This window comes from Aethina tumida, chromosome 4 (genome assembly GCF_024364675.1).
Source record: "Aethina tumida isolate Nest 87 chromosome 4, icAetTumi1.1, whole genome shotgun sequence".
In the NCBI taxonomy this organism is placed as follows: domain Eukaryota; kingdom Metazoa; phylum Arthropoda; class Insecta; order Coleoptera; family Nitidulidae; genus Aethina; species Aethina tumida.
Window position 1 is genome coordinate 9545794 of NC_065438.1, and position 12105 is coordinate 9557898.

The 12105-nt window shown below is 32.5% G+C and overlaps 2 protein-coding genes across 5 annotated transcripts; one reads left to right on the top strand and one right to left on the bottom strand.

Annotated features, from left to right (window-relative positions):
* The first annotated feature begins 755 nt into the window (after nt 1-755).
* LOC109599039 (glycoprotein 3-alpha-L-fucosyltransferase A) lies at nt 756-9395 on the top strand. 4 transcript variants are annotated; one of them, XM_049966287.1, is made up of 4 exons: nt 756-1163; nt 6060-6455; nt 7004-7344; nt 8698-9395. In XM_049966287.1, exons 2-4 carry the CDS (start codon nt 6077-6079, stop codon nt 9307-9309), a joined length of 1332 nt encoding a protein of 443 aa, XP_049822244.1. In that variant the 5' UTR covers nt 756-1163; nt 6060-6076; the 3' UTR covers nt 9310-9395. The 4 variants fall into 4 exon arrangements, with proteins under 4 accessions (XP_049822244.1, XP_049822246.1, XP_049822245.1 ...); XM_049966289.1 differs by lacking the exon at nt 756-1163 and adding an exon at nt 5028-5078; XM_049966288.1 differs by lacking the exon at nt 756-1163 and adding an exon at nt 5306-5452.
* A 190-nt stretch (nt 9396-9585) lies between these two features.
* On the bottom strand, nt 9586-11403 carry LOC109599045 (xyloside xylosyltransferase 1). The gene is made up of 3 exons (XM_020014979.2): nt 10880-11403; nt 10688-10829; nt 9586-10627 (listed from the first exon to the last, which is right to left on the bottom strand). Exons 1-3 carry the CDS (start codon nt 11304-11306, stop codon nt 10147-10149), a joined length of 1050 nt encoding a protein of 349 aa, XP_019870538.2. The 5' UTR covers nt 11307-11403; the 3' UTR covers nt 9586-10146.
* Nucleotides 11404-12105: the final 702 nt, after the last annotated feature.

The window sequence follows — 12105 nt, forward strand, 5'->3', positions numbered from 1 at the left end:
TAATTGTTGACCCATATTCGTACATATTGCAGGTACTGATAAAGAGCGGATTAAATGAAAGCATTGTATTTGTAAAATATTCTTCGAGCGCGTAAATGTTAAAACCGAGCCTCACTTTTAAATATCAAAGTTCCTCAACACCAACAATCGTGAAGAAGACGCGACTAGCAACACTATACTTGTATACACACCAACTATCAAAAGTAAGTATTTTAAATTGATTTGTCGAGTTCATTATCTAATTAATTTCAACGTCATTCTGCATTTTATTTTCTTAATGAATAAATTATTCGACAAAAATAAATTATTAATTATTACATAATTTATTGTATTAACTATGAAGTGCACTTATCATTCTATTCATGGGTAGGATAAACAATTACTTTTATAAATAAACACTCCCGCATTCTAAATTGTTTACGAGACCGAATTAACCCAACGAGTTTTGAGTTGATCACAAATTTTGATGCAGGTATGTTAAAACTGTTAATTTTTGACTGTTTATTTAGAATTCAGTTTTTTACGTTCATACATTTGCTTGGTGTTATGCACGTTTCAAATTGTTCGCAGTTGTGAAGTGACAAGTTTAAATGCGCAGTTTCCGGTGCTTTTAATTGAATTTTTTTACAATTATATTCTAATATTATCTAAATTTTAACGTTTTATTTATTTGTATAACAAATGTAGAGTAATAAAATTCCAATTAAATTGCAAACAGTGAAGTCTCATTTATGTTATTTTTCTCGAGGTAATAAAATTGCGAGTGGATTTCTAAAAGAAAACCTATCGACATTTCTGTTGTGAAATAGTATTTTTATACAGACAGATAGATTGGGAATAAATCAGCTGATCGGATACGTTCCCAGTTCCCAGTTGCATAATCGGGGTGTTCCGTGGTAAAAAGAAAAAGAGGAGATCGGGTGCAGTTGCAGGATTAAGGGATGCGCACGCGCCACCGACTATGGATTTTCCTTGGCAAGGGTGGCGAAAACCCAACCGGCGGATGCTGACGACGGTTTCCCGCAGTCGGGCATTGGAAATTATGTCGCCGACTCCTGACTATCCGTTTTTCCAAACGTTCTAAAGTGACGGGAATTCAAGGGAGGACTTCGACGAAACGGTTCGCACTATCCTACAACGTTTTCCTGGGATTCACAAGTAAAGTAAGTGGTTTTTCTTTGAGGTTCTGGTTTAGGTTAGACTGAAAGTTTTAAGTGCACTCGTAATATTTCACCTTCCTCTCATAATTAACTTATTAGTTGTACATGCTCAACTTTCTCAACTAAATATCTGAAATTTATAGGAAACAATATTATTTTGTAATATTTATTCTTATCCTATCCGGCAATATTAAATTATTAGAAAAACTATTGCAGTTTATATGCTCTCACTCTTTTTCTATTTGAAAAAATTTCAATTTTTAATAATTTACTTTATACTTATTTTTACCATCGTAGATTGGTGGAATTAAATCGAATTTGTTATACGAAGAATTGCTTTGACTGTTAGTGAAAGAAAATCCAATTCACTTCATCCCCTTTTCAATATTGCATTGTAACCGTTTACATGTTCATGTGTTTGTTGTTGTAGTTATCGTGTTTTCAAACGATCGTCAACGCGTCGTTCACTCAACTCGTTACATTTTATGCCCGATTGTTCCACCTATCCGATGTGTTTTGTGTTAGAATTCACGTTTTCCTAAATATTAGTTATTAGTTATTATTTTAGATGTGTTCTCTCGAATAGTTCATTATATATATATCAATAGTAAGATGTGGGCGCTATTTAATTTTTACACTGTAAGTTTTATATCACTTTATTTTAAATACTGAATATAAAATAAAATATTGAAGTCAATGACCAAAATTGTGTTAATTATTGCCACAAATAATTTTGTTTAGATTAACTGTAACAAGTTTATACAAAATATAATCACATGGGAGCACATTATCCTTTAGCCAAATGATTTTTTGATTTTTTATACATTTTGCACTCAGTTAATGCCTTTAAAACATGCATTCGGTATTCAATTTTTTTTTATTTTGTATGGAAATTAATTTAAATTAATGGTGAACTGGTTGATAATTTATTTAATCGTTTGAATTGTTGTAATTTTGTCCCAGTTTTAACATTTATTTATTTTCTTGTTGCATTTCTCAATTGTAACTTTCTTTTTAATTCAAGTGTTAAAGAAAATATAATGTATATACGCATAATTAACAACATACAATTAAAATGATAAGTGCTTTTGTCATGTAAATTTAGTACGCAAGAAAGATTTTTCAAATCACAAAAAGACTTTTTATACCAAAGATCTTTCACCACCTTTAGGAAATAGGCGGTTTAATTTTTAACCACAAACATTTTGTTTATAGTAATTTAAGCTGGAAATACACATTTATGTATTTAAAAAAGATCACGTCAACGGCATTTCTTATGTTAATAAATTCTTTAAAAATATTTGCACAACTGAACCCACTAAATCCCACACAGTCAAATAGTTTTGAAATTGACTAGAGGCACGCCTCAGATCCCCTACCACTGAAATAATAGCCCGACTTTAAAGCGCATGTGCGAACCAAATAGAAATATTCAAGATTTACTTATGAAACAAATTGGCGTGAAGAAGCACATTTAAAAGTGAATTTGGAGAACTTGCGTATAAAATATTAATGGAAATGTTATGTAAAACTGTTTTTGTTTGTTTATGTTAACTATCCGTTTTACAACATATTACCTTTATATCTTAGTTCAAATATTAAGTTATATTCTATTTTATACAATTAAAACATAAAAATGTACTTTTTTAATATTAAATTTATGAGAATAAAAACATTTTTATAGGAGAGGCACTGCCTCACTGGCCTCATCTAAGTAGCCTCATCATATATTTCCAAAAAAACAGCGCTATTAACGAAATAAAAACAATGTCACACCAACATGATTAATTATCAGGTCCACAAATTTAAAATCTCGTTTCCTTTACAATTATTTAACAAGAATGGTAAAGGATTTTTTATTCAAACTTTTGGTGCTTGTATTCTATACATTTTGTCCATCTCTCGGCCAATTTATGGGTACCATTACAAACAAGAGGTTCATCATTCATTGAAATATTTTCATCGAGCCATTATCTTCGAAACTTTTAAAGTCTTACTCAGCCAGAACGTGTACCACCGATGAGAAGAGGTGATAATTAAAAGGTGCCAGGTGTAGTGAATATGGCTGGTAGCATAGAAGTCTCTAATCAAGCAAAGAAACCATTTTTTTGATCACTTTGGCCGAATGTACAAGAACGTTGTTATGCTAATGAGTTTGCCGTGTTTTCGAGACAATTCTAGCGATTCTTTGATCAATACGCGGTTCAAATTGATCATTTGTTATCGGGAACGGTCAAACCGATCCAGTTTTGCACTCAATGTTACTTATTGTGTTTGAAATTTTCAAAATATACATTATTCACCGCTAGTTACAACCCGATGCAAGAAATAGTTTCTTCTTTTTGGTGTAAAAACATCATTTCGCATACAGTTTTTAGCTTTTCCATCTGTCGTTCCTTCAGTACGTGTGGAATTCAATTTTCAACCCTTTGAATCCTTCCCATGGCTTTCACGTGGTGGAAAATGGCTTTCCGAGAGACATTCAACTTTTCTGCAATCATTTTTTGTGTTCAATAATGCTTGTAATTCGACTTCTTTAATTGATTCTTACTTTCTTTCACAATAATATTGGACATGCCACATGACAGTCGAAGCAAGTAAGCCGTGAGTCTAAACATGAATTTGAAAACTGTTTCTTTTGATTAAATACTATTTATTTGGATTCACATTTAAAAAAATTGTATGTTGCTAACTCGTAACCAACTAAATGAATATGACGTTTTATGTGGGGTATATTACCAATGAAACAGTGCTTTAGGTTCGTCATATACTTCAATAATTTTTATGTACCAGCTTTTGACAATAAAACGACATTTTAAATTTGTACATCTAGTATATGGTGGATGCCAAACGCCTTTCCCATTGACTAAAGAAGCTTTTCTTTGAAGTTTTTCACTAGGTCTTTTGGTAAGCATCAAAAAAGTTAACGAAGATTTTTTTAAAGTACTGTTCTCTAAGGTTTACCAATTTTAACCTATTGTCCAGGAAAAAATTCTCAATTGTCAAATGACTAATTTTGTTATTATTTATTTTGTGTGGAATAAATTTGCCAAATTTTTCGATGAACTTCATTTCTATAAATCCTCGTTCTAATGGTTGATTCATCGAAGCCTAATAATTGGTCTAGTTTCAAAAATGTTGCAATTTCTTCGTTGTTTCAGATTTCAAAGTGTTCATTTCAATACATACAATGCCGCTTTTAAACCCACAAATCCAAATTCGTCTGACTGTCACTTATAGCGTCTTTTCCAAACGTATTGTCAATACTCGTTACATATTGTACAAATTATAACATTATAATTCACGATTATTAACCTAAAATGTTTAAAATACAATATAGGAAGGGAAAATAAATAATTAGCATAGTATAAAACAGGTGAAATATAACATAAATACTTATTCAAATGAGTCATAAACTAAAACCATACATATTTTTGCCGGTATCGGAAAAATATCAATTTTAATAATTTCAATCAATATGAAAGAAATATCCATTTATTATTTTTAGGAAAATTATAACTTACGGTTTCAATTTCAATATAATAATGAATATATAAAAGTATTTCCTGGCTTTGAATGTAAAAAATAGTTTACACATTCAATTATAATTTGACTACAGGAAGTCTATGTCAATCATAAACAAATTCAATTGGTTCATTAAAATTTTAAAAATAACATGTTTCATGTTTTATACAAAATATCACTCATAAATATTACGTAAAATAATTGTAAATTTGGCAGCTACATGAGCAAATATTTAAGAATTTATTTTCAAGTAATAAAATAAAAAAAAAAAACTGAATTGATGGATCAAACAGATTTATCTTATCAATGTAGTTCAAATAAATCGAAAGGCTTGTTTTCCAAACCAGGTTGTGAAACGTGATACAAAACACCCACATTGTTGCTTCCAATTAGGTAATTGTTGTTTATTTATTTGATCAAAACATTGTCACATTCGTTATTATATTAAAATATTAATTCTTACTAAGCAGGGGATACAATCTGTTAGTTGTTGTTATCATCAGAAATATGTGACCACTCCTAAAACCACAAAGATTCAAGTCGCTTGCAAAATTAGAGTAATTGTTGTTAAACTTTTGTTAATAAAAGTGAAATACCCTTATTGAAAATTTTTCGGACATCGTAAAAAACGGTTTAATTTATACAACTTTTATCAATGCCTATAAATAATACATGAAGAATGTTTTATCTCTAGGTAAATGTAAATTACAAAATAAGCCAGTATTATTAGTTCCATTTGTGTGTTTAGTACTACTTTTTATCATTTCGTAAGTATCGATTTTGATTTTCATTTTTGTTATATTAGTGGTAATATTATCACTTGTAAACAAAGTGATAATTTTGGTTGGTATATATATATATATTGTTCTAAATTCTGTTAATAAATGTGTATCATTAGCTGGGTTGTCAATAAAATAAAATTTCGTGCTAGTTTTAGCTAACATAATCACGGAATAGCTTTATTTGCATCACGAAACTGAATTTCAACGTTCATAAAACGCACGAAAGTATATAAAAAATGTTGTGCGTTATTAATTATTAGGAAACTTCGATTTTCTCACACGCTCCCCTAATATTGTCTTTGGGGAAGTTGTAACAGATTATATAGTCTGGTATAGTATTTAAATACTGTTGTGAAGCTTCAACAGAAAACCAAATACAATTATCAAAGATAAGATAACAATTTGAAAGGATTAGGTACATTAATACATTCACATTTACTCAAGTATTTTTAAAGGTGATCTCTGGAATTAAAGGTTTGTGTTATATTTAAACTGGCCAGATTAAAAACATATCACCTTGTCAAAATTTTTGACAGTTTTTATAAAAAATGTGTGTGATTGACGATATAAGGGAAATATTGTCACATTTTAGGTAATGGCGTATCCGTGATGATGCCCCCACGACTTTCCGCGCGTCGGTTATGCTTCGTGGTGTTGTTCTTCGCCAGCGTCACCCTCTTCATCTCTCTCACCAATAACAGATTGCCATGGCCGCCTCGCAAACCAGATCTCAGTGCGGAATCGAAGCAAGACGACCAGCAGCTGCAAAATTTACAAAAGTTGCAGCCTGTAGAGAACTCCATCGGGGAGGAAGACGTGGTTGTCGATGATGGGGAAGAACCGACGAAGAAACCGGGAAAACTGTGGTTCCTTGCCGGGGGCACCGAATATCCCGGCAATCACAAAGGGCCTCCCAGGTTGTTCCCCGATCAAGCTGACGGCGATCGGGTGGTCGATCAGTTGATGTACGTTCCCGAAACGTATCAAGGTAAATATGGAAAACTACCTACTTATATGTAAAAAGGGAAACCAACGATAAATTTTCTGGTATGAAATATCGACAGTAATTATTTGCATTGGGAAAATTTATCGTCTTACTACTCGTTCCAATTTTCCTACGGTCAATTAGAAACAGTAAATATAACTCGCATGCGACAGTAATTTTAAAATCGATACCGAAAGGTAATTTGCACCGCCATAAAAACGGACAGTTTTTCTTATCTTTCGCCTTCGTTTTTCAACTTAGTTGCTCGTTATAATTTATGGCAGTTTTCTTAGAGACATTTTCCAAAACATAAAATGTAACATGTTTTAATCTCTGCTGAAGAACTAATTAGAATGCATAAATCACACTGTAAGTTTGGGAAGTTCATAAATCTTGATTTGTCCAATTTTATTCCGTAAACTCGTTACGTTACATCTCTTAATTAATTTTCCACTCAGTTGTTCCACTTGAACTTCCCTAACTGTCGTACTAAATTGTTATAATCTTAATTAACGTTAAGAAATTGACAGAAACTGTTTGTTTTATTCCAGGCTACGACACCCCGGAAAAAGTGATCCTGGTTTACAATGGACTGGGGGCGTGGGGTCAGAAATCGGGTTCGGGAAGCTTCCACGGTTGTCCGGTGAGTCGATGCTCATTGACTGACGACCGGAGTCGGGCGACGAATGCTGACGCAATCCTTTACAAGGACCACTTCATCCATCCGGGCGTACCCCGACCAATGAACCAGGTCTGGATACTTTATTTTCTCGAGTGTCCCTATCACACACAGAGCATTAAGTTTGCCGACGTGATCAACTGGACCGCGACTTACAGACGTGACAGCGATTTGGTCGCGCCGTACGAGAGGTGGACCTACTACGATTCTCAGGTATCCATCCACATTTATCAAAAATATATTAACATGTACGTCAGTGGCGACCCGTGAGGTCTGAGTCTGGTGAGGCATATTATATACTCAGTGACAATGCAACATCAAGAAGGAGGTGTTCAAATTTAATTTTGGTAAAACATAGATGTTATAGCAAGGATTAAACGATTAAACTTTTGAAACAAAATATCAAAGATTTTAGATCCCAACATGTCTTGTTATTGATATTGGTCTATTTCCTCTTGAGGTATAGTATCCCAAACTCCAAAGACCGTGAAGGCTGGGGTAACTTACCTAGCTCTCTATTTATCATATCCCAAATACGTACTATGGATGAAAGATCGGGGGATCTGTCAAGCCAGGCCTTAAGATTCACATGGGTCTCTTCAAAAAAGTTTAAACTAAACTTGGTAACATGGGGCAGAGCATTATATTGCTGAAATATTGGATCCCTGAGTCGATTAAGGTAAGGAAAAACATACGACTTCACTACATCCTGAAGATAACGTTTCTCGTGTTTCACAGTAAATCTTATTGGCTAGAGGCACACCTCAGATCCTAAACTATAGTCTGACCTTAAAGCGAATGAGCGATTGTTGGAGCTAAATATAAATATTCAAGATTTATTTATGAAATATTCAATAAAATTTACCTATGTTAAATAAAATTTATCTATGTTTAAATATCAAGTTTTATTCTATTTTAAATAATAAAAACATCAAAAATATATATTTTAATATTAACGTTATGTAGAAATTCGTTTTTATAGATAAGACACCACTTTACTGTACATGCACTGACTCATCTGAGTAGCCGCCACTGATGTACATGACATTACATGTTAATATTAAAACAAAAATGTACAAAATTATTAATTTACGAATATTTCACCCAGAGGAAGAAGTGAAATCGATAAATTCTACCGAAAAACACATTATTTTGGTATTACGAATGGGGGTTGTTATTATTTAGGCGCACGTGAGATCAATTTTTTGATAAGAATCCCACTGAAACGACCAGCCTTGTTTTATTATTGATAGAATTTCTCTCAACATTTAATTAATTAATTGCTTTGTCGCAATTTTAGTAAAGAATTTATGCTTATTAAATACAATTTGCCATGTTTTTTTTTATTGTGATGAAATCATAAAAATTTATCATACAGTAATATACAATGTACACATTAATAAAACATCGATTGACTCAATCAAAATACGAATACGTGTAATAAGGTTGAAAAACAGGGAAACTGGGTTAATAGAATCAATTTTAATAATAAATCATTATTATTGTGCACTAGTCTTATTGATTTTATCAGGTGGGTTAAATAAATAGGATTTGTTTGTGTTTAAGGTGCGTCAGAAGGTTCAGAACAGGGATTACGCGGCGAACAAAACGAAAAAAGTCGCCTGGTTCGTATCGAACTGCGGCGCCCGCAATGGTCGTCTGGCCTACGCCCGCGAACTGGCCAACCACATCCAGGTGGATATATACGGCACGTGCGGCCCCCTCAAGTGTCCCCGTCACGACAAGAAATGCTTCGAAATACTCGATCGCGACTACAAGTTCTACCTCGCCTTTGAAAACTCCAACTGTCGCGACTACATCACGGAGAAGTTCTATGTAAACGGCTTGTCGCAGAACGTGCTGCCGATCGTGATGGGCGCCAGGCCGGAGGACTACCAGCGGAGCGCCCCCGAAGGCTCGTATATCCACGTGGATGAGTTCGCCGGTCCGAAGGAGTTGGCCGACTATCTCCATCGCTTGGATAAAGACAACAACCTGTACAATTCGTACTTCAAGTGGAAGGGCACGGGGGAATTCATCAACACATTTTTCTGGTGCAGGCTATGCGCAATGTTGCACGCACCTACAGTCAATAGGCACTACGAAGACGTGAACGACTGGTGGAGGGGTCCCGGAGTTTGCACCTCCAAATCGTGGAGAAATGCGGAGTTCGTGTAGCGCTCGCACACTTGCGGACTTAGTTACCTACTCTTCTTGTTTTTATTACTGTATATTTATTGGTAATTTATTAAGTTTTTATTACAGATGGGGTTTTATTCATGGATCCTGCCCAACCTAAACATTCCCCACTTTATTGTTTCCAATGTTGTTGTTGAGTATTGATTGTAACTGTAATTCAATAAAATTATCTGAATATTAATTCAGATGTCAGTACGCCATGTTAATTTCAACGGGATTTTGTATGGGAAATATAAAAATTACTAAACTCTCCACAACTTATTAAAAATATTTAATATCCAATCAAAGTTTTTAAAAGGCATTGCACTTGTGCATAAAAGGCATTAAGTATCACAATTATTTCCAGACAATAAAATTTACAAACTGTATAACATTTATAACTCTGCTTGTAAAATGGCAGACTATAACAAATATAATTAAATTTAACAGAATAGATTTTTACATAATATATAATACTATACATACATATCAATCTCATATTTTATAATGAAATTGGGTAAAAATACTATAAACTAATTCTTGAATTTACTTAGTATGGCGAGTGATTGATTTCAAAAATGGCATAACAAAGCTTGTGCATGAAAATTGCATTTTAAATTGATTGTCAAACAACCACAGATAAGATTGTACTAAATTGATAACATTATTAAAATTTAAAGTAGAAACCTATTGCCTGGCAACACTCTAAATCCATAAAAATGTAAACTAAACTTGGTTGTCTAATGTAAATCTTACAAAAAGTACGATAATTAAGGAATGTATTCAAATTGCTCCCAATAAAAATCTAATACTATCAAATATCACAAATAGTTGTTGTCAAACAGGTATTTTTGTGTTACAATTACCGTGCAAAATAACAGTTTTGTGTTTGCACTTGAAATAATCGTCAAAAATTTTTTTGTAGCCGTGGTCCCGCCAGAACGTGCAAAGTTGCCTGTTAAAACCGCAGTTTATCGTTTGGATCAAATCGGGATGTTCGTATCCCATTAACGTGTAAAAATCCTGATCGCCCAGATGACCCTTAAATTTGTATTTTTTCGCTAATTTATCCACATTATCTTTACTAATCAAGTTATTGTACAAGGATGATTTACGTATTGCTTTTAAATCCAGGAGCAAGACACCTGAATTGTAGCCCTGAAATCCTCTTGGATGATTTTCAATCGCCGATATGACATCGTCGTGATAAAATTCGCCGAAAGTCGAATTTTTTTTCGTCCTACGATAGTTTTGTAACACGTGTAGATAAACAGTTGTTAACTCCGGTGCCAAACCAAAGAGTGCAGTTGATTTAAAACTACAATAAAAAGACCACATAGTTGTGATTGTTTATTTTTTTTTACTTAAAGAAGCATACCTGTTGAATTCCTTGAATAACAAAGCCACATCATTTTTAAAATATAAATCACAGTCCAACATAATAACTCTATCTTGATTTACTGGTGCTATTCGGTGCAGACCCAAAGATAGGTAAAACAATGCATCACTATAATAACTTCCTGAAAATTTCCAATTAAATTGATACAATACATTAATTAATAACATTTACCTGGTTTTGAACTAAAATGTGGCATCATAGCCTCAACAATGTCTTTAATTTTGGAGGCACAAAGATCAAAGTCATAAGTTTTGTAGGGTACTGGTTTATTAGTATTTAACACAATGTCTGATATTTCCTCTTCTAAAATCTCTTTTGAGGGCAAGTCAGTGATAAAATTAAATTTTAGGGGGATGGAGCTAACATTTAATAAATTCACAATAATATTATGAAATTTTGTTCTTAGTGGTGATCTGTTTTTGGTAGCTTTTGTGAAAATAATCCAAATATTATTCTCCTGGTACGGCTTCAATATCGAAGGCAATTTTTCTTCATAATTCATTTCTAGTTTCATAAACAATGTATAACAAAATATACACGCAACAATTGCAATAAGAATATTTGACAACTTACACGGTCTAAAACTAGTCACCAACATTGTTTTATTATTTATTATTATCACACTTGTTCCATTTTATTATGTTAATCCAGTTTGTTGTTAAGTTGTTCGTTCGTTTACTAAGTATGAGGTTAAGTTTTTGTTGTGATATGTCTAAATACAGGCAACCACAATTACCTGAAAGTAATCTTATTGTCTCCTCGAAATTTGAAAATATACTAAAAATATACAACAAAACACAGTGGTAGGAGCAAATTTTGTATTATTGTAAAAAAGTTTTCTAAAGTTTTACAAGTAAAAATTTTGTACATATAGAAAATAAATTGTTATTCGAATATTAAAACACATACCAATCGAAAAGCGTTTGATCCAACTGAATTTTGAGAGAAACATCATGCACGACAGAGACAGAAAAAGTCTGCAAATTTGCTTAGTACTGGGAATCTTTTACTGTCTTTGTCATGCATGACGTCTCTCTCAACATTCAGTAGGATCAAATGCTTTCCAATCGGTATATCAATTATTAGTAAAAGGATAATTAATAATATCTATAAAATTTAAAGAGATACATAATAATAAAAATGCACATATAAAATTGTTTTAAGTCTTATATTTTTAAAGTAGTTAGTGTAGTTAAAGTTAAATGATATTTGTATAATTTATTTAATGATTAATATCTTTTTAATCTAAATTACTTTGAAATAATTGATTTTAAATTATAACAGATTCAGGAATGTTCAGATAAAATCGTACAATTATAATAAGCTTCAACTAAACAAGATCGAATAAGAAATCACTTAAAATTGCATTATTTTTTCTAATCGATAAATATGTGAAA